General features: G+C 45.6%; 2 protein-coding genes across 4 annotated transcripts; one reads left to right on the plus strand and one right to left on the minus strand.

Annotated features, from left to right (window-relative positions):
* The first annotated feature begins 5,949 nt into the window (after positions 1–5,949).
* Positions 5,950–9,344, plus strand: ZBTB3 (zinc finger and BTB domain containing 3). The gene is made up of 2 exons (XM_024749033.1): positions 5,950–6,055; positions 6,396–9,344. The coding sequence occupies exons 1-2, from the start codon at positions 6,014–6,016 to the stop codon at positions 8,001–8,003; spliced, it is 1,650 nt and encodes a 549-aa protein (XP_024604801.1). The 5' UTR covers positions 5,950–6,013; the 3' UTR covers positions 8,004–9,344.
* A 2,476-nt stretch (positions 9,345–11,820) lies between these two features.
* Positions 11,821–19,097, minus strand: TTC9C (tetratricopeptide repeat domain 9C). Of its 3 annotated transcripts, none has more exons than XM_024749338.1 (4): positions 19,025–19,097; positions 18,119–18,411; positions 14,484–14,666; positions 11,821–13,541 (listed from the first exon to the last, which is right to left on the minus strand). In XM_024749338.1, exons 2-4 carry the CDS (start codon positions 18,354–18,356, stop codon positions 13,447–13,449), a joined length of 516 nt encoding a protein of 171 aa, XP_024605106.1. In that variant the 5' UTR covers positions 18,357–18,411; positions 19,025–19,097; the 3' UTR covers positions 11,821–13,446. The 3 variants fall into 3 exon arrangements, with proteins under 3 accessions (XP_024605106.1, XP_024605108.1, XP_024605105.1); XM_024749340.1 differs by lacking the exon at positions 19,025–19,097 and adding an exon at positions 13,931–14,035 and having other exon boundaries at positions 18,119–19,000; XM_024749337.1 differs by lacking the exon at positions 19,025–19,097 and having other exon boundaries at positions 18,119–18,983.
* Between the last annotated feature and the right edge of the window lie 359 nt (positions 19,098–19,456).

The following is a 19,456-nucleotide window of genomic DNA, read 5'->3' on the forward strand; positions in this document are numbered from 1 at the left end:
TTTTTCCCCGTTTCTGTCACAGAGCTCCTAAACCCTTGGAATTGCCTAAGTGATAAGATGATGAATGTGTCTTGATATTCATAACACACCCCTTTCAACCACAAACGAGTTTATGTTAATGAGGTGACTTTTGGAAAGCACCTAAACCAGGGGAAACAACCAGGTGACTGGAGGATTGGAACTTTCAGTGTCAACTCCTTGACCTGGCTAATGAAATAATCAACCCTGCCTATGTAGTGAAAATCTCCATAAAATCCCAAAAGGATGGGGTTCAGAGAGCTTGGCGTTTGTGAAGACGTATAGAACTGGGGAGAGTGGTGAGCTCGAAGAGAGCATGGAAGCTCCACGCCCTTTCCCCATCCCACACCCTAGGCATCTTTTCTATGTGGCTCTTCCTGAGTTAGGGTCTTTTATAATAAAGTGGTAATCTAGTAAGTGAAATGTTTCTTTGAGTTCTGTGAGCCACTCTAGCAAATTAATTGAACCCAAGGAGGTGGGCAGGGGTGGTCTTTGGAACCTTCAATCTATAGCCAGTCAGATGGACAGATGACAACTGGAACTTACTATTGCCATCTGAAGTGGAAGGCAGTCTTGTAGGACTGAGCCCTTAACCTGTGGAATCTGATGCTATCTCCGTGTCGACGGTGTCAGAATTGAGTTAAATCATAGGACACCCAGCTGGTGTTTGAGAATTGCTTGGAAGTGTGTGTGTGTGGGGGGGGGAAACACACATTGTAATTAGAGTCAGAATCATTAGCAATAAATACTTAAAACTCATCATTTCCTATTTAACATAGTTTGCTATTATCAATGCTCTTGAGGTTATTTACACCTACTGTGTCTGTGTGGTGTAAATGTTATATAATTTTCTATGTAGGTATAAGAGTTCCAGTTGCTCTGATATCCTCACCAGCACTTGGTACTGTCAGCAGGGTTTATTTATTTGTTTGCTATTCTAATAAGTGTGATAGTATCTCATGGTGGTTTTAATTTTCATTCTCCTAATGACTGAGGATGTTGAACATCTTTTCATGTACTTATTTGCCAAGAGTGATCTTTTCAAAACTCACGTCAAATCATGTCAATCCCCTACTTAGGGCCTGATGGCTTCCCAGGGCACTAGAATAAAACCATCACTCTGACCAACCAGGCAGGGGCCAGATTCAGCCAACTCTATTTTCTGCCTCTCTTCCTCTTGCTTTCTCCACTCCAGCCACATTGGCCTCCTCTCCCACCTTGAGACCAATGCGCTTGCTATTTCCTAGGCCTACAATGCTATTGGCTCTGATTTTCACCTGATGGGGGTGGGGAAGCTCCTTCTCATTTTTCAGTTATAAGCTCAATATCACCACTTCCAAGAGGCCTTCCATGACTACCCTGACTCAAGTAGCCACACCCAATCACTCTCCTATTGTATTGCTTTGTTTTATTTTCTTCATAGAACTTAGCCCTATTTAGCATCATCTTATTAATTTATATATGTGCAGATTGCCTGTTTCCCCTCAAGAAGGCCAGGGATTCCTGTCTGTTGTGTTCCTAGATGCCTAGAAGAGCCCCTGGCACACAATAGGTGCTTGGGATCTATTTGCATCAGTGATCGAATCTCTAGCACCTAACAGTGCGCTTGGCAAATGATGGAGTTTAACAAATATGGGTTGACTGAACCTCATTCTCATATTGAATCTATTATGATCTCTTCAAGCTCCCCAGGCATGGTTTGGCCCTGATAAATCCTCCCCAAGCCCTGATCTCTTTGCCTCCAAAGTTTCAGAATCAGAGACAAGCTAGAACAGAAAGAAAATAGCAATGGAGAACAATCAGCTGAACTGAGATTCGGAGTACAAAGAAAGTCTACTAAAGGATTGTTTCATTTTACTTCTGTTGCACAATAAACCACCCCAAAACTTTGTGGCTTAAAACAACCACAGTAATTTATTTATCTCATAATCTACAGTTGGAGCAAAAGACTCAGTGGGGAAGGTGTGCTCCTGCTTCAAGCAAAGTCAGCTGGGCAGCTCAGCTGGGCACTGGAGGGTCCACTTTTTTCTTTGCGGTACGCGGGCCTCTCACTGTCGTGGCCTCTCCCGTTGCGGAGCACAGGCTCCGGACGCGCAGGCTCAGCAGCCATGGCTCACGGGCCCAGCCACTCCGCGGCATGTGGGATCCTCCCGGACCGGGGTACGAACCCGTGTCCCCTGCATCGGCAGGCGGACTCTCAACCACTGCGCCACCAGGGAAGCCCTGGAGGATCCGCTTCTGAGAGGGTTCAATCACATGGCTGGCTAATTGAAGCTGGCTGTTAGCTGGAAGCCTGGGTGCGGCTCTGGCTGAAACACTTACAGGTGCCCTCTTCGTGTGGCCTGGGTTCTTCACAGCATGGTGGCTGGGTCCTAAGAGCAAGCATCCCAAGAGGACCAGGCGGAAGTTCTATCCATTTTTATGACTTAGCCTCAGAAGTCACACAGCATCACGTCTCTCTGAGGGTCACAATCTCTCCCGGACTCAAGGTGAGAGAACTTACCGGATGGAAGGAGCATCAATGTCATATTGTAAAAGGAGCATGTGGGAGGGAAGATCTTGTTAAGGCCACCTTGGAGAACACAATCTGCTGCGAGGATAGGTCTTACCAACCTACAGAGTAGTAGAGAGGAGCCCTTGTGATGATGTCTGTCACTTGTCTCCCAAAGATTTATACACAAGCAGCAGGTCCAGCCCCTGGAGGGCAATCTCTGAGCAAGGATCATCCATCCTAGCTGCCCCTCTCGCTGGTTCTAGGTTCCTGCTTCTGTGCCACCAGTTCATCCAACAGCTAGGATAATCCTGCCCCCAGTTGAGTCTGAATCCTCTGGCCATGGGTACAACAACCCTGAGGACCACCTGGGGGACACTCCGGGAAGACAAATCTACAAAGTGGTTAAGGGTGTGACTTTGAAGATAGGTAGACCTAGATTCAATTTCAGCTCTGCCTTTTATTAGCTTTGTGACCTTGGCCAAGTTACTTAACCAAGTCTCATAAGAACCTCAGTCTATTCTTCTGTCTAATGGGGATAAGTAAGGCTATAATGGAATTAGAGATCATATGTTTAGCACATTGCTAGCAGTTAACAACTACTAAATATATGGTAGGTATTTTTCTAATTTCTACTAATACAAAAACGCATAGAAGAAAGCTTTTCAACATTTTTCCTTGGGGGAAAGTTACTGCAATAAGTATGAAATTTCTTTTGTTTTAGCTTTAAAATTTACATACTTTTTTTTTTCATGTGCCATGGTCTATCTATGCCAGTTTAATATGCCTATTCCCCAGGTAAAAACTTTTATCAAGAAAATCTGACTGAATGGTGCTCTAGAAAGATGTTTCCTGGCATCCTGTAGCTCTGTGTACCCCAGGGTGGGGGTATGTATTTTCCAGTTTTTTTGTTTGTTTTGTTCTTTTTTTTTTTTTTTTTAATGAGAAGACTTGTTTAAATTGAAGACACTTTTTTTTTTTTAATTTATGACTGTGTTGGGTCTTCGTTTCTATGCGAGGGCTTTCTCTAGTTGTGGCAAGCGGGGGCCACTCTTCATTGCGGTGCGCGGGCCTCTCGCTATCGCGGCCTCTCTTGTTGCGGAGCACAGGCTCCAGACGCACAGGCTCAGTAGTTGTGGCTCACGGACCCAGTTGCTCTGCGGCATGTGGGATCTTCCCAGACCAGGGCTCGAACCCGTGTCCCCTGCACTGGCAGGCAGATTCTCAACCACTGCACCACCAGGGAAGCCCTGTATATTCCAGTTTTGAGAAGCAAAACCAACAAGTTGTGCCCTGCGTAATGGTGTGCCTGGGTGTGAGAGAGGCTAAAATCTAGCACACACTAGGCTTATTAAGTCACAGTGGCCACTAGTCTGTGTTGACCAAAGGGATTTATAGAGGTTAAAATAAATGTTATCTTTTTTTTTTGGCTGTGCCGCATGGCATATAGGATCTTAGTTCCTCGACCAGGGATGGAACCTGTGTCCCCTGTAGTGGAAGCGTGGAGTCCTAACCACTGGACCACCAGGGAATTCCCCAAATAACTATAATTTTAAAAACCTAGGTCCAGTATGTTTAGCAACCCCAGAGTGTGTCAAGCACACAGTCTTTGTGCCCAATCTCAGATTCATCTTCATTCTGATCTCTTCTGAACCTGTAGAAACATCGCTTAAGCTTCCTGAACAGTCTGTGCTCCTCACTGCTTAGCAGCTCCACAGCCCTCTCTCCTACAAGGGTTTTCCCTCCAGTCCCTTGCCTTTAAATACCATCCATATGACGCTGATGACACTCCCAATGTATATCTCCAGCCCCAGTGTTTCCCCTGATCTTCAAGCTCACAAGTCTAACTGGCTGAGGGGAAGCTCTACCTAAAGCGTCAAAACAGAACTCTCCATTTTCCTATCCCATTGTCCCCATCTCAGAAAATGGCTGCCAGCCACACCATTGCTCATGAAAAGATTTTAGCCATCCTTGACTCCTTTTTCCTCTTGACTCTCATCTCCTATCCTAATTTTAGCAAATTCTGTTGACCCAGCACTTCTCCCCAGCTCCACCATCACTACCTTTGTCTAGCCACCATCATCTCTTGCAGAACAATTTGCACAGCTCTCTCCCTGCCCCCACTTTGATCCCCTATGCTCCTTTCTCCAGACTAGGCAGGATTCTTGCTTAAAAGCAAGAATCGTATCAGAACACTCCCCTGCTTAAAACCTACCAATGGCTCCCGATTATACTCAGAATAGAATACAAACTGCTCACCATGGCCAATGAAATTCCACACCCTCACCCATTTGTGAGGTCAGATTTTAATCTTCATATAATCAAAACAATATCTCATAATAGTTTGAAAACAGAAACAGATGTGAGACTCCAGCTGTCTTATATTAAGCCAGACATTAAAGAAATTGGGAAAAATGTAAAACAATGCCACTATTTTCACTACATATTTTTTTGACTTTGGAAAATAGTTATTTTTCCTAGAAAATGAAAATGTTACTTATGTCGGGGTTTTTAAAAATTAATTATTTTTGGCTGCATTGGGTCTTCGTTGCGGTGCACGGGCTTCTCGTTGCAGAGCACAGGCTCTATGCATGCTGGCTTCAGGAGTTGCAGCACACGGGCTCAGTAGTTGTGTCTAGACAACTAGCTGTTGTCTAGGAACTCTGGAAGATCTCTTCAGAAGTAGTCACGCTCTTTATTCTCCCGCCCAGGGGCATTTTAGGGCCTTGGACCACTCCCTCCTTTCCTACCAGCTACTGCCCACTACGCTCCAGACAGAGAAGGACACTCATCTCTTCTACTGTAAGTTGCCTATAGAGTTTAGGCTAGGGACACTACGACCGCATTCGCACAGCTGCTAGTTCTCTGACACCACCACTGCTGAGCCAGGAGCCCAGAACCATCAGACTGCAAGGAGTGAGGCAGCAGGACATCTTGGAGTTTTTGACAGAGTAAGGGCCCTACAAGAAACAACTGCAGTTCAGAGGTGCAGCTATCGCCCACGGTTACAGCAGAGCCGGGTCTAAGACTCGGGCCTCCTGGGTACCACACCAGCTTGTAGATTCTCCTTTTCCCGGTCACCCAGCAACGAGGGTGACGTGCTGTCCGCTAAGACACAACGCTCTGCGCCGTGCCGGGCCTCGCGGCCCGCCTGGAGGACATCGCACTCCTACTGCCTCAGGTAGCTGGAAAAGCTCAACCAATCCAGAGGGCTCTGAGGCAAAGAAGGAGGTTAGAAAAGGAAAAGTTTAGGACAGGAGCGCTAACCAATCGGGCGCCCACCTGCCTGAGTGACGGCCACCAGCACCCACTTGGAGACGCCGCCCCGAGCTGGGGGTACGGTTAGTGGAGAGTGAACCAATCCCTGACGAGGGAAGGCAAATTTGAGCCAATGATAACTGAGAAGGTGGGAAGGGGCGGAGCTCTCCCGGTGGCTGGTCGGTGGTGAGTGAAGAGATCAGCTTTCTCTGCTAGTTCCCACCCTCGGACTTCTTAGCCCCTGGAATGCGAGAGTGGCTCAGGGAGTTCCCGGAGTGGGGTGTAGAGGTATCGCCCGCAAAGGCCTGGGGGCGAGACTTCTAGTTGAAGGAGGTGCTGGAAGCTACCGGGTGGGCATCGAGGAAGCGGAGGCTGCTTAGGAGGCGGGACTTCCGGGGAGGGGCTTTGTCGACAGGGCGGGGCCTGCTGCTAAGGTTAGGCCGAAGGGGCGGGGCTAAAAGTAGACCACTGGGTGTGACCTGGGAGAACGAAGGGTAGTAATTTAAGCGAGCGTCTTGGGGTCGGGACGGTGCTGCCAGAGGCTTTGGGGTGGCAAGTAATAGCTCAGAGGTGACGTTATGGTTTATGGGAGGGTCACCTGCCCTAACCCCCTGTCCTCTTTTCCCAGGGAGCCACTGGTGGCGACCTTCCTAGGGTCCCTTTCCCTTCGTGGGGTGCTATGGAGTTCCCAGAACACAGCCAGCAGCTGCTGCAGAGCCTCCGAGAGCAGCGGTCCCAGGGTTTCCTTTGTGACTGCACGGTGATGGTGGGTAGCACCCAGTTCTTGGCCCATCGGGCTGTGCTGGCCTCCTGCAGCCCATTTTTCCAGCTTTTCTACAAAGAGCGGGAACTGGACAAGAGGGATCTGGTGTGTATCCACAACGAGATTGTCACAGCTCCAGCCTTTGGGCTGCTTCTGGACTTTATGTATGCCGGCCAGCTGGTCCTGAGGGGGGATACCCCTGTGGAGGATGTGCTGGCAGCTGCCAGCTACTTGCACATGAATGATATTGTCAAGGTGTGTAAGCGGCGGCTGCAAGCCCGGGCCCTGGCAGAGGCGGATAGTACCAAGAAGGAGGAAGAAACCAACTCACAGCACTCTAATTTGGAGTTTTTGTCCAGCACTTCCCGTGGTCCCCAACCTTCGTTGGCATCTGCAGAGACATCAGGCCACTGGGGCAAAGGGGAATGGAAAGGCTCAGCAGCTCCCTCACCTACTGTCTGTCCTCCAGATGAGCCACCGATGCCGGCTGGGGCTGATACTACACAGCCTGGCGTGGAGGTTGACTCACCGCATCTGCGGGCACCTCCTCCACCAGTGGCTGATGTCTCTCTTGCCAGCCCCAGTAGCTCCACAGAAACCAACCCTGCAAACTACTTCTCTTCGGGCCTCCCAACGGTTTCAGTGGAGCCACTGGCTCCCCTTGATGTGGTTTCTGAGAATCTGAGGGTGGTGGAACCAAGGGGAACTGGAGGCCCACTGCAAGGCTTCTATCCCCCAGCTTCGGCTGCAGTCCCAGTCCCAGTCCCAGTTCCATCCCAGGCTCCAGCCCCAGCAGAAGCGGAGCTGGTCCAGGTGAAAGTAGAAGCTATCGTGATTTCCGATGAGGAGCCCGATGCCTCGGAGGAACAGCCTCGGGGTCCTGAGGGACTGTTCCCACCTGGAGGAGCAGTGTATGGTGAACAGCCCCCCCAGCCAGAGGCCTTTGAAGAGCCAAGGGCAGCAGGACTGGAGGAGGTGGGGGCCGGTGACCACTTCCTGCCGCCAGATCCTCACCTACCCTACCATTTGCTGCCAGGTCCAGGGCAGTATCATCGAGGACTGGTGACCTCACCCCTGCCTGCTCCGCCCGCCCTGCACGAGCCACTCTACCTGCCTTCCGAGTATGAAGCAGCCCCGGGAAGCTTTGGGGTTTTTACGGAGGATGTTCCCACTTGCAAGACATGCGGGAAGACCTTCTCATGTTCTTACACACTACGGCGCCATGCCACAGTGCACACGCGTGAGCGACCCTACGAGTGCCGCTACTGCCTGCGCAGCTACACGCAGTCAGGGGACCTGTACCGCCACATCCGCAAGGCTCACAATGAGGACCTGGCCAAACGCAGCAAACCGGATCCAGAGGCTGGCCCCCTCCTGGGAGTGCAGCCCATCCCTGGCTCCCCAACAGCAGACAGACAGAACAGCAGTGCTGGAGGGCCACCCAAAGATTTTGTACTTGGCCCCAAAAACTAACACGCCCTGATGCCAGGCCGGCTCTTGCCACCGTTAGGGGGCAGCACGGAAGGTGGGAAGCATCTCATTTCCCCTGCTGGGGACAGAATGAAGATTCTGCCCAGGCTGTAGGTTCCTACCCTTTTCTTTTCCCAGCCAGATAGCAGGACTTTATGGGGGCATCGCATCTCAGTCAACTCCTCACCAAGGGCACTGGGAATTTTCCTGAGGTGTAATTGCTTCTCACTCTGCGTTTGGACCCATAAAGCTAGCAGTGAAAAGTATCTCTCTGAACTGGACTTGCCTGGTTTCTTCCACAAAACTGCACACCTGCTGATTCTTTCACAGCTCTCCTCCAGACCTAGGAATCCGATAACTGTACTTGGGGTAGGGGTGGGGGTCAGGTTGTTTATGAGGAAAAAAGTGGGAGAGGCAGAGGGCAGTGTAGACTTTACTTAGGAAAAGTGTACAAATTAGGGAATTTCACACAATTATGGCTTATTGTTGTAGTTGAGCTCCTCCTGTGTCCCGGGCTGTACTGGGGACTTCACATAAATATTCATTTAATCCTCAACAAGTCTATGAGGTATTATCCCTCTCCCCGCTTTTTTCCCCACAGACAAGGAAACTTGAGACTGAATAATCAACGTTAACTTGTTCTGGGTCACAGAGCTAGTTAAGGGGCAAGCCAGAATTTGAACCCTGGCTTATGACTTCAGATACCATGCTGGTTTAAAACACTGTTGAAGATGGTTAACTTTGAACTAGAAGTTGTTTTCTTTTGTGACCTTTTGAGTGTTTGGTTTTGTTGCCTTACCCCTTTCCCTCTGCTTTCCATGTAGAAAGGCCTTTGATTGACTGTTTCAACAACAGATACCTTTTGAGTGTTTGGTTTTGTTGCCTTTTTTTTTGAGTGTTGCCTTACCCCTTTTGTTGCCTTACCCCTTTCCCTCTGCTTTCCATGTAGAAAGGCCTTTGATTGACTGTTTCAACAACAGATACCGTATTGATGACTTGAAATTTTTGCCTGCGTGTCTTAAATGTGCATTGAGGTCTCTGAAGATGACAGACTGGAAGGCAGAAAACACTAAGCTCCACGGTGGTAGGCGTGTGGGGGCAGACTGAGGACTTGTGAAATGGAAATGATGGGCGCTTGGGAAAACTAAAGCAAGAAACTCTAGATGAGACAATCTTAGAGTTCATCTGGTCTAACTCCCTCACTTAAAAGTTGTGATGACGGCCTAGACAGGTCAGATTACTCAGGTACGGTCACACAGGTGGTTACTGACAGTGGAGATAGCAAAGAAATGGGAATTTGGGGTGTTGGTGTGGCATGGGGGAAAAAGCATTCTAGGAATGTAAGAGAAGGGTCTGCCCCTGCCTGTGGTGAAGAGTGGTGTTTGTAGGATGGACCAGAGGGCTCCCCACAAACTCTCTTTGGCACATAAGGAACTGAATGCAAAAAAAGCAGGAAGGAGTATTTAGAAAAAGATGAAAATATGAGTGAATTTTCTGAATTTCTTCTCTCTCTTTTTGGATTTGTCACATTCAGCCCTGTGAATTCGCACTAGCAAGCTGTTTTTGAGTCATAGGAAAGAGAGCTGAGCATCAAAGATTTGGCCAAAGAAAGCTCATTACTTGGGGTATGATGGGAAGCAAAAGTTGACGCTTAACATTTCCATGGCTGAGAGACTGAATTCTGTGCTTTTCATTTTCCTTGTGTTGGAATAATGTTTTATTTTTTATTTTTCAAATGGCTAATTTTATTTATGCAAATACATTACTGCCTTATCTCCTTGGTGAAACAAGGCAAGATATACATACATACAGTAAGAGCTATTTTAGCTGACTGGAGCACCTTTTCCTGGAGTAAGTATCACATCAAAATGCCTTTAAAAGAGTGAAATTTAAGGTATGTGAATTATCTATCAATTTTTTAAAAAAGGAGGGGGGAAAAAAGAAATCGGTTGCCTCAGAACATCAGTTCCTAAAAGCAAGGCATAATAAATATGTGTACATGTATATATAGTATATAATTTCTCTGGACCATCTGGGGAACACAGGAACCTTGTTACTGTCTCGGCCAAGTGCAATACTTAACTAAAGAGGATGTGTTAACTTGGTGAGATTCTCCTGAAGAGCAAGCATTTGCCTTTAGTTCCCAGCATGGAATGCTTTCTTCATTGGAGGTGGCAGCCAAGAATTTGCAAGATGTTTAAAGCAGCGGCCAACACAATTACGGCCACAGTTGCCTCACTTTATCTATCTGCTGGACACCAAGAACAGTTTAGGCCTGTCTGTAGAGGTGTGATCGAGAGAACTTTCTCTGGTTTCCACTACTCTTGACAGTCCCATCCATGGATTCAACGAACCATAGGCCAGCTCATCTAACCTCTAGTCCAACACTGGATCCTCCTTTTGCCAGGTGTTGAAAGAGAACTCACTATTCCCAAAGGAAACATATTCTACTGTTGGACAACCCTAATTGTTGGATAATTATTCCTTCTACTGAGCCAAGATCGGCCTCCTTTTATGGTGGGATGGGCCAGGTCCCAGGCTATTAAGAGTTTAACCCTGAGAAGTTATTTGCTTTTGAGCTACAAGCTGATTTAGTTTTCAGACGACCACCCTTTGCTCTCCAGCTTTAGAGACCTCTTCCTAGTTTAGGATTTCATTTCTTAATTGGTATTTTGTAAGTGTATGCCTTCACTTGCTCTTAGCTTCACAAAACTCACCATTTTAGCCCTTCACATTAGATTTCACTTTCTCCAAAGCCAGTGTTTCCAAAGATGGTTTACTTCAACATATAATAATACTTTTTTTTTTTTTTTTTACTGTAAAATACATTTATTTTTATGGTTGATTGGTTGTTTTGTTTTGGGGTTTTTTTGTGTGTTTTTTGGCAAATGATATGAAGTGCTCTAAAGTCCCCTCCCCAATTTTATCAGTAAGCAATTTCAGCATGCACCTCTAAAAGAACTCTTAAAAAGACCAAATACCATGATCACACCCAGCAAAACTGTTAATAATTCTTGTTCAAATTTCCCTGATTGTCTCGTAAACTTTGTTGTTTTTTCAAATCAGAATCCAAATTCCAAGGGTTTTAGGAGATCTGTGCCAGGAGCTGGGAAGAGACCAATATATATATTTTTTCTTATTTCACACACAGTCTCATAAAAACTTTTAGTTGTTTTCTTCTAATAGAGTCACATTTATTTGGTTGGTGGCTCTTAAACTTCTTTTAATTTATAGGTTCCCCTCTCTTTTTCCTTGCAATTTATAGAAGAAATTGGTTTATTCATCTTATGGTTTCAGCCTGGGGTTTGCTGATTACGTCCCCATGGTATCATTTAACATATTTCTCTGTCCAAAAATTCCTTTCAAAATATATATTTAAGTAAAATATTGACTAAAAAGTCGTATAGGTAGTATGGGATTTTGGCAAAACTGTAAAGATGATGGGTATTGGTTTGGAGGGAAACACTGTTCTAAACTGTCCCTTATGTGCAGTATGAATCCTCACATCACCATGAATGCTTTCTCTTCAATCAAACCCTCAAATCCTGTGTGGAAACCATTAAGGATTTGTAAGGTGAGCAGCCTCCCCCCTCCACAAACTTCTGAGTACAGAGATTGAGGTACCTCTGGCTGATTCCTTCAGGATGTGGGCTGGCCAGACCTCCTCCAGACTCACATCTGACTGCCTATCTTTGTCCACTTTCCCGTTTGTTAACATCTCTGTTAGGAGCTGGCCTTCAAATTAAAGGCGAAATGTAAGTCTGACCACTTTGTGTCTTAGAAGTGCTAAAAAGGGTTAGTGCAATAAATTTCTACAGTACATTTTTAAATATCAGTTTTATTTTTTCCTCATTGATGCAGAACATAGCTTACTGTAACATCAAGTCTTAGGGGAAAAAAAGAAAATCAGAAAGCAAAACCAACCCCAAACAAACATAACACACAACCATGCACGACATAATCTGGCAACAGTCTAGGCTTAGAAATTTAAGAAACTTGGAAGAGGAATAAAATATTCAACTTTTGTTAGTTCTCTCCTTGGACTTAAAAGATTATTTGGTATGAAAACTTTTTGTTTGTTAAGTTGATGGCTGTATTATTTAAGGGTACAGGGAGACTCAAAGAGGAGCCTAGCTCATTGAGAGAGAGGCATTACTGATAAAGGGAGAAGAGCTTGTGTACACTTGGCAAGACTAAGGGGTTTTTGTCTGAAATCTGTCTGTGTATGATGGCCAATGATACATGCTTATTACCTTCACTCATAAAGGTAGAAGCAGTGCTATTATGGTCTTATCTACTCTGTACAACTCATACATTGTGGACATTAGCAGAATGACAAAGGAGCTCCCGGTTGATGAAGCCTCCTACTGAGCCATGACTGCACCCACGCCCAAAAAATCTTCCAGAAAGTTCGTTGGTGCTTAAAAGGCCCTAAGGGAAGAGAACCTTTTCTCACTGTTTCCCTCCTCTTTAAGGAAGTGAGCTCCTGCAAAATACAAGGGGGCGGGTAACAAGTAAAGAACAGATCTATGTTTTTATCCTGTTCTTTTATGGTATTGTTTCTAGAAGACTTGGTAAACTGTCTTTCCTATGTTCTTTTAGAGAAATGAGCATACTATAGATATGCACCTATTAAAAATTAAAATGTTTACGAGTGTTTTTTTGGCATGAGGGCTTTTAAAAGATTACAAAATATATACTTAAATGCTTGACTCCAGAAGTTTTAAGACAGAAGGGTTTAATAAAAAAATAAATAAGTATACTATATTAATGATCTGAATGTGAACAATAGCAAGGACTAGAAATTACCAAGAGAAACAAGAGGAACTAGATAAAAAAAAAAAAGAGGAACTAGATACTTTTGTGGGGGAAAAAGAATCTGAATGTATGTGGAACATTAAGACAAAGGAATTATTTTAATCAAGATGGTTAATTTCAAATCTTTCATTCTGAGCCATGTGGGCCCAATTTATAATTGTCTAGTTTCACAGTATATATATTTGCCAGTTTGTGGCCTGTGTAACTTTGGCTTTGGGCATCTGAGGAAACGAAGGAAGAAACTCCTTTCTGCCTTCCTTATTACTTCATCCTCTGCTAGCCTTCTCCTTTGTATATGACTACATCTACCAACATCTATCATTAAAATCGATGCCAAAGATATGATTAATTCCACCCATAACTGACGAATGTTTTCTGGTTGTATTTCTCAAGGCAAATATCCCTAATAATACCACATATTAAAAGCCGTATAAATACATAGATGGAGAAACAAAAACAGACACAGACCATGTAAGCAATAAAGAGTTCGTGCAGAACTAGAAACAAAATACAAGTTCACCTCAGTCAGAGGTATGGGGTTAATTTCTCTTGCTGAGGCTCAGGTTTCCCCTTGATGGGTCTTTATTGGTTCACCGAAGTTCCAGTGGAGGGGTATCTTTCTTCTTTGTTAACCAAACATGCCCAGGTAGAGCTGCTTCTCTTTCCGATGGTAGCTGCTGAGTTCCGACTGCGTTAGCTGAAGGTACCGCCGGACACTGGCGTCTTAGAACAGGGCAAAGAAGGCAATTAGAGACAGGCCATAACCGTACCTCTGGGCAGAAGGGGACTATGAACACACTTCCATTTCCTAAAATCTTTCCATTTGCATATATCACAACAATTCTATGCAACAGTAAATCGCATTCATTAATTACGTGCATTATTAAAAAATCTCGTACAGGGATGCTAACTTAATAATGAAAAGGAGCTTGGAGAGATAGTTTTTGTCAGAGCAAGTCTCTAAAGCTACTACACATGGCTGGCAGTTAATCTATGTACTTGAAGGTAAGAAATGTGAACAACGGCTCATATATCTTTATTAATTCATAATGGCTTTCCCGTTCAATTAGAGAGATTTTGCTGAATTTTTGTAAGTTTGGGGACCCTCTTACTTCAGTAGCCGCTCTAAGCCAGAATGCAAAACGGGAGACCATTTTCAGTGCTGTACCACCAACACAGGAATGAGTCTGTCATTCTCTTCACAATATTCTTTTTCCCTTGGAAACAAGGGAAACAAGCCTCAGATTTTCTCTCAGGAGGCCTGTCCTTCTTCTAGGTCATACCTGGGGTGAGCTGAGCTAAAGGATAAATGGATAGTTAAGCAAAGGCCAGACCCCAGCTGGAGAACTGGTAGAAATGAGGGTTATCATGTTTATTCATTGGAATCCAGATCCTATTTTTGTCCCCATCTGGGAACTGAAACCTGAAAAACAACATTTTAAGATTATTTCTGGAGCACATACAATATTGCTTTCCTGTGGAGGCAAGAATACAGGAGTAGAAGGCCTGTTTATCATATATCTTTTTACACTTTTTGAATTTTGAACATGTGAATGTATTATTACCTATTTTCAAAATTCAATAAATTGAAAGCTAAAACACTCCCACAGATACTACCTCAGTGGAACAATTTTTTGTACTTACTACTTCAACCCCTTCTCTCACCTTTTGGTTGCCTGTTGACAGCGGCCATGAGGTAATGCCGAGCCTGGTCATAGTCCTGCAGGTGGAAGAAGGCCACTCCAGCCCGATACAAGGCCTTGGCATTATCAGGCTGTCGCTCCAGGACTTTCTGACTGTATTCTCTCACCCGTTCGTAGTTTACTGGCTCCATCTGAAGAAGACAGGCTAATGGGGCCAAATGGAAGGAAGAGAGAAGAGGGAGGAGGACCTTATTACACTAAGTTCCATTGCCCAACTCAAGGCAGTACCAAACCTAGGATGACGTCAACAACATTCACTCATCCAACAAATACATTTAAGTGCCCACCACATGCCAGACATTCTTCTAGCCATTGGGGATACAGCAGTGAATATAAGCTTTACATACCTCACAGTTTACTTCACTATCTACCAAATGCCTAGCACGTACCTAGTGTGGGTCAGGCCCAGCTATAAAAGTTGATAAGAACATATTTTAAAATTTATTTATGGGGACTTCCCTGGTGGTCCAGTGGTTGGGACTTCGCGCGTCCACTGCAGGGGGTGCGGGTTCGATCCCTGGTCGGGGAACTGGGATGTTGCATGCTGCGTGGCACAGCCAAAAAAAGAAAAAAACTTATTTAAAACTCTTCATTGTATCTCTTTTACCCAAGGCTCTCTGTCTTGAATCTCCCATTTCACCACAATGCTTGTACTGAAGCTCTGTTAACAACAACCGTTGCCATTAATTGTGTGAGGAAATAGTAAGCGCTGTGCTATGTGCTTCTTTAATCTTCTCATCCACCCTCTGAAGTCAGTATGTGTTACCATCTCCATTTAATGGATGAAGAAATCAAGGCTCACAAAGGTCAAGTAAGTTGTCCAAGATCCCACAGCTTCTAGGTGGAATGAGTAAGAAATCTGAACCAAGGACTCCCTAACTCAAAAATTACCACCATTCTCAATGATGATATATTACTTCACTATTCCCTTGGATGAAAGAATGGGACCTCAAACCACAAATCTGTTTAGGAGGCAATGTTCAGGTCAGTGTTCTGCCTTTCTATAAGTAAGAAGGGAAATGCATTCCCTGTTTCATAACTGTGGGAATTAAACATAGCATTATTAAATCACGGTGCTGAGAAGGAAGGAGAATCAGGGCTGATGTCTGCAACCCTTCTACAACATCCCCACCAAGTGGCCATATGGTTTATATCAATACTTAGGTACTTCCAAGCGGTCAGCTAACCCATTACTGTAGCTTCATTCATTCATTCGACAACTAGTTACAGAACACTGACCATGTGCTAGGCGGAGTTAGGAGCAGGAGAGGAGAGGAACGAGACAGACACCTTGACGAGTAAATAGAGCCTGCATCCCAGTTCCCAGGTAGGAGGAATGCACTAAGAAATTCACTTATTTATTAGTGCTTTGAGGAAAACAGAACTGTGCTGGGACAGAGAGTGAATGAGGTCAGAGTGATGTTTGATTACAGAAGGCCTCCCTGAGAAAGTGACTTTTGCGCCAAGATCTGAATGACAAGGGTCATTCAAGGGACAGGGCATTCTAGCTGACAGAAGAGATCCTACAAAGCTGGAAGGTGGACGCATGCTTTGTGAATTTGGTCTATGGCGGAGCCAGATCAGGTCAGGCCGTGCCGGGGAAGGTCAGAGTTTGAATATTTTCCTAAGTGTAATGCGAAGCCATTGGACAGTTTTAGACAGTGACATGGTCTGATTTCCTTATCTGTAAAATGGGGAAAATCATAACTACGTTGCAGAATTCTTATAAAGATGAGAGATACTATAAATAAACTGCCCAACATGTAAACTTCACTCACAGGTAAGTGAAATTTAATTTTAGTGAGTCTTTATGGAGCATCTACCAAGCACCCCCAAGCAGAGGGTCTATAGATGGATAAGCTACAGTCTCTGCCTTCAAGTCCACCTGGAGAGTCACGATATTTACAAGTACCTATCTCATTTCCTTGATTTCTGGTCAATTCCCCAATGTGAATTCTATTCTCTAATAATGCACAGTATTCTCCATTAAGAGCTTAAGCTCTGCAATTAAGACTTCCCAGGTTTAATTTTAGCTCCACCACTTATTAGATGTTTCCTTAAATCTACCTCAAAGGATTGCTGTGACACTTAAATAGGTTTATGTGTATATGTGTATAAAGGGCCTAAACACGGTATTTCATAAATGTCACCTTAACGAGCCTTCCCTGACCCCTACCTAACACTTCCATGCCTATGGCACTCACTATCCCCATTTTCTTTTCGTTTCTTTCTTTTTTTTTTTTGGGCCATTCCACACAGTATGTGTGATCTTAGTTCCCTGACCGGGGATGGAACCTGCACCCCCTGCATTGGAAGCATGAAGTCTTAACCACTGGACCACCAGGGCAGTCCCTATCCCCATTTTCTGCTTTATTCTTTTCCACATTACTCATCATCTTCTAATATATGTTACCTCTTCTGTTAATTGTCCATCTCCCCATGAAAGCAGGGATCTTTATCTGTTTTATAATACTGCAGTATCCTCAGTACCCAATAAATAATTGTTGAATGAACCGAAATATTAGCTGCTCTAGTTACTGTTACTTGAGTCTAAGAGGAGCTCTGGACACACACTGTAAAAAAGCTAGATTTTCACCAAATCACAGCTGATGAGTGTTGTAGAAAGCAAAAAAAAAAAAAAAATCATTTAAACAACTATTACAAAGTATAAAAACTACTCCTGGGCTTCCCTGGTGGCACAGTGGTTGAGAGTCCGCCGGCGGATGCAGGGGACACAGGTTCGTGCCCCGGTCTGGGAAGAACCCACATGCCACGGAGCGGCTGGGCCCGTGAGCCATGGCCGCTGAGCCTGCGCGTCCGGAGCCTGTGCTCCACAACGGGAGAGGCCACAACAGTGAGAGGCCCGCGTACCGCAAAAAAAACCCCAAAAAACTACTCCTAATAATTTCTATGGCCTCAACTGGGACCATTAGAATACTTTAATATACTTCAAAATAACTTAATTAGCTCTATGGTTATTCTGCCTGCCATAAAACAGACCTAAGAAGTCTCCCTTCTTTTAGCAGATTAATCCTAGCGATACTAACTCTGGAATCCACCTCTTCATTCAAGGCCAGCTGGATAAGGAAGATACTGGTTACCCAGGTTACCGTCTAGCTGATTTATAGGAAGAAGGAAAATGAGGAAAAGCTATCCAAAATATCTAAGATGGATAACTTACACCACCAGTTAAAACAAGTGCCTTCTTTCCTATATTTTAAATATTAAAGAAACAACACTCTAAACGTAGGTTCAGTATTTTCTCTATAGCGTGCGAAATTCCCTAAACCTATCAGCATCACCCGGGAGTTTGTAAGAAATGCAAATTGGTACACACATCGCCCAACACACAAACCTCGGACCCATTAAATCGGAATCGTGGGGACAGGGCTCAAGAAGTTGAGTTTAACAAACTCTCCAAGTGAAGTCTGAGAAGCACTGCTCTACAGAAACTCAATTAGACCCTACAGATTGAAAATAAATTTCAATTCATGGCAGAATAACTAGATGACGGCAGAGAAGCACGTTTTCCCCAATGTTCTCAGACTTTCACGTCCCGGCCTTGACACTCTACCCACCCTTCAGCCCTGTTCTTACCAGCTAGGTTGTTGTAGCAGTCTGTCTGGGTGGTGCGAAGTACGTTTTCTTGTTCAGGTGTGAGGGCCGGGCCCTGGGGTCCCAGATTAGGTATCGGGGAGGGCAGACTTGGATCCAGACCCCGCAGCTGCAGCAGAGCTCGATGGTACCCACTCACAGCATCTCGGTACTTCCCTTCCCGGTAACATTGGTTCCCTTTCTCCTTGTACAGCTGGGCCTCCTGCAGGCGCTTCTCCATAACTTTGTCGCCCAGTGCTCTTGAGGAACTGGGAAGTGAAACAGCAACCGAAGCTCTGGGGATAGGAGCGAAATAACCGATTTTGGTAGCCGACTTAAAAAAGCAGGAAATTCTCCTTCTCCGGGAGGCCTCTCAGGGAATGTTTCCTTGATTCTACTACAGCCCCTTCCTTTCTTCTCTGCAGTTATTTTTCAATCTCTATAAGTGCGGGGCATTGATCAGGGAGAGGACGTGGGAAGAGTAAAGCCAGAGATTAATCTATTTCCTAAAGCGGCGACTCCGGGGGGAGGAGACTGCACGAAAAAGCGAAGGCCGTACTATAAAATTGTGGCCGGCGTGCACACGCCAGCGGAATTTGCTTCCTCCTTTCCTTCGGACACACCTCCCTGACCTGGAAATGGAAGGGAGTAGGCGGGGACAACTGCTAAAAGAGGTCTAGAGGGCTTGCCTCCATCCCAACTCTTTGTTCGCACTTATTCAACCAGCATTTGTTGACCTCCGGGCCAGGAGTTGGGGAACCGAGGTGAATGCGGTCCGTGCACCCCAAACACAGCCCGAGGGTGACGCGGCCGCAGCGCCGCTCATGCAAGCCTCGCATGCCCCGCGGCCAGCCCCTCGCCCCCAGCAAGTGGCCGAACCCGAAGTCTCCCCGCTGGGCTTCGATTTACCGGCGGGGAGTACGGAGAGCGCAGGGTCAGGCCTCCCGACAGCTTGGTGTCTAAAGGGTGGCGCGCATTGCTCCACGCCGCCCAATCAGAAGCGGCCCCGGAAAAGTAATCCCGCAGAAACGACCCCGCCTCTCCAGCCTCCCCAGTGGACCAACCGTGGGGTGGGCGGAAATCCTCTGGCAGCTTCGCCAATTGAAAAAAAAAAAAAAAAATCCGAAAACTCTTGAGGGACCAATCAGAATTGCAGATGACGATTCAAGTTGGCCAATACGGCGAGGTCAGGGTGTCTGTTGCTGGGTAGAAGTTGAAGGATTGAGGGGAAAAAAGAGGGCCGGGGTTAGTTACTGCAGTCCTTGCAAGGTTTTAGAGAGCCCTTTTGTTGACTAACGAGAAAGACAATTGCCAGTAGGCGTTCACGTTGCAAGAGCTTCC

This window comes from Neophocaena asiaeorientalis, unplaced genomic scaffold (assembly GCF_003031525.2).
Source record: "Neophocaena asiaeorientalis asiaeorientalis breed wild unplaced genomic scaffold, Neophocaena_asiaeorientalis_V1.1 scaffold43, whole genome shotgun sequence".
Classification (NCBI taxonomy): domain Eukaryota; kingdom Metazoa; phylum Chordata; class Mammalia; order Artiodactyla; family Phocoenidae; genus Neophocaena; species Neophocaena asiaeorientalis.

Excerpts from the sequence above, each read along its gene's own strand:
- ZBTB3 (XM_024749033.1), top strand. The coding sequence starts at position 6,014 with ATGCGAGAGTGGCTCAGGGAGTTCCCGGAGTGGGGTGTAGAG. Across the intron at positions 6,056-6,395 it reads TCCCGGAGTGGGGTGTAGAG|GGAGCCACTGGTGGCGACCT; the intron begins GTATCGCCCGCA and ends CTCTTTTCCCAG.
- TTC9C (XM_024749338.1), bottom strand. The coding sequence starts at position 18,356 with ATGGAGAAGCGCCTGCAGGAGGCCCAGCTGTACAAGGAGAAAGGGAAC. Across the intron at positions 14,667-18,118 it reads CTGCTACAACAACCTAGCTG|CCTGTCTTCTTCAGATGGAG; the intron begins GTAAGAACAGGG and ends TGGCCCCATTAG. Across the intron at positions 13,542-14,483 it reads TGTCAACAGGCAACCAAAAG|ACGCCAGTGTCCGGCGGTAC; the intron begins GTGAGAGAAGGG and ends CCCTGTTCTAAG.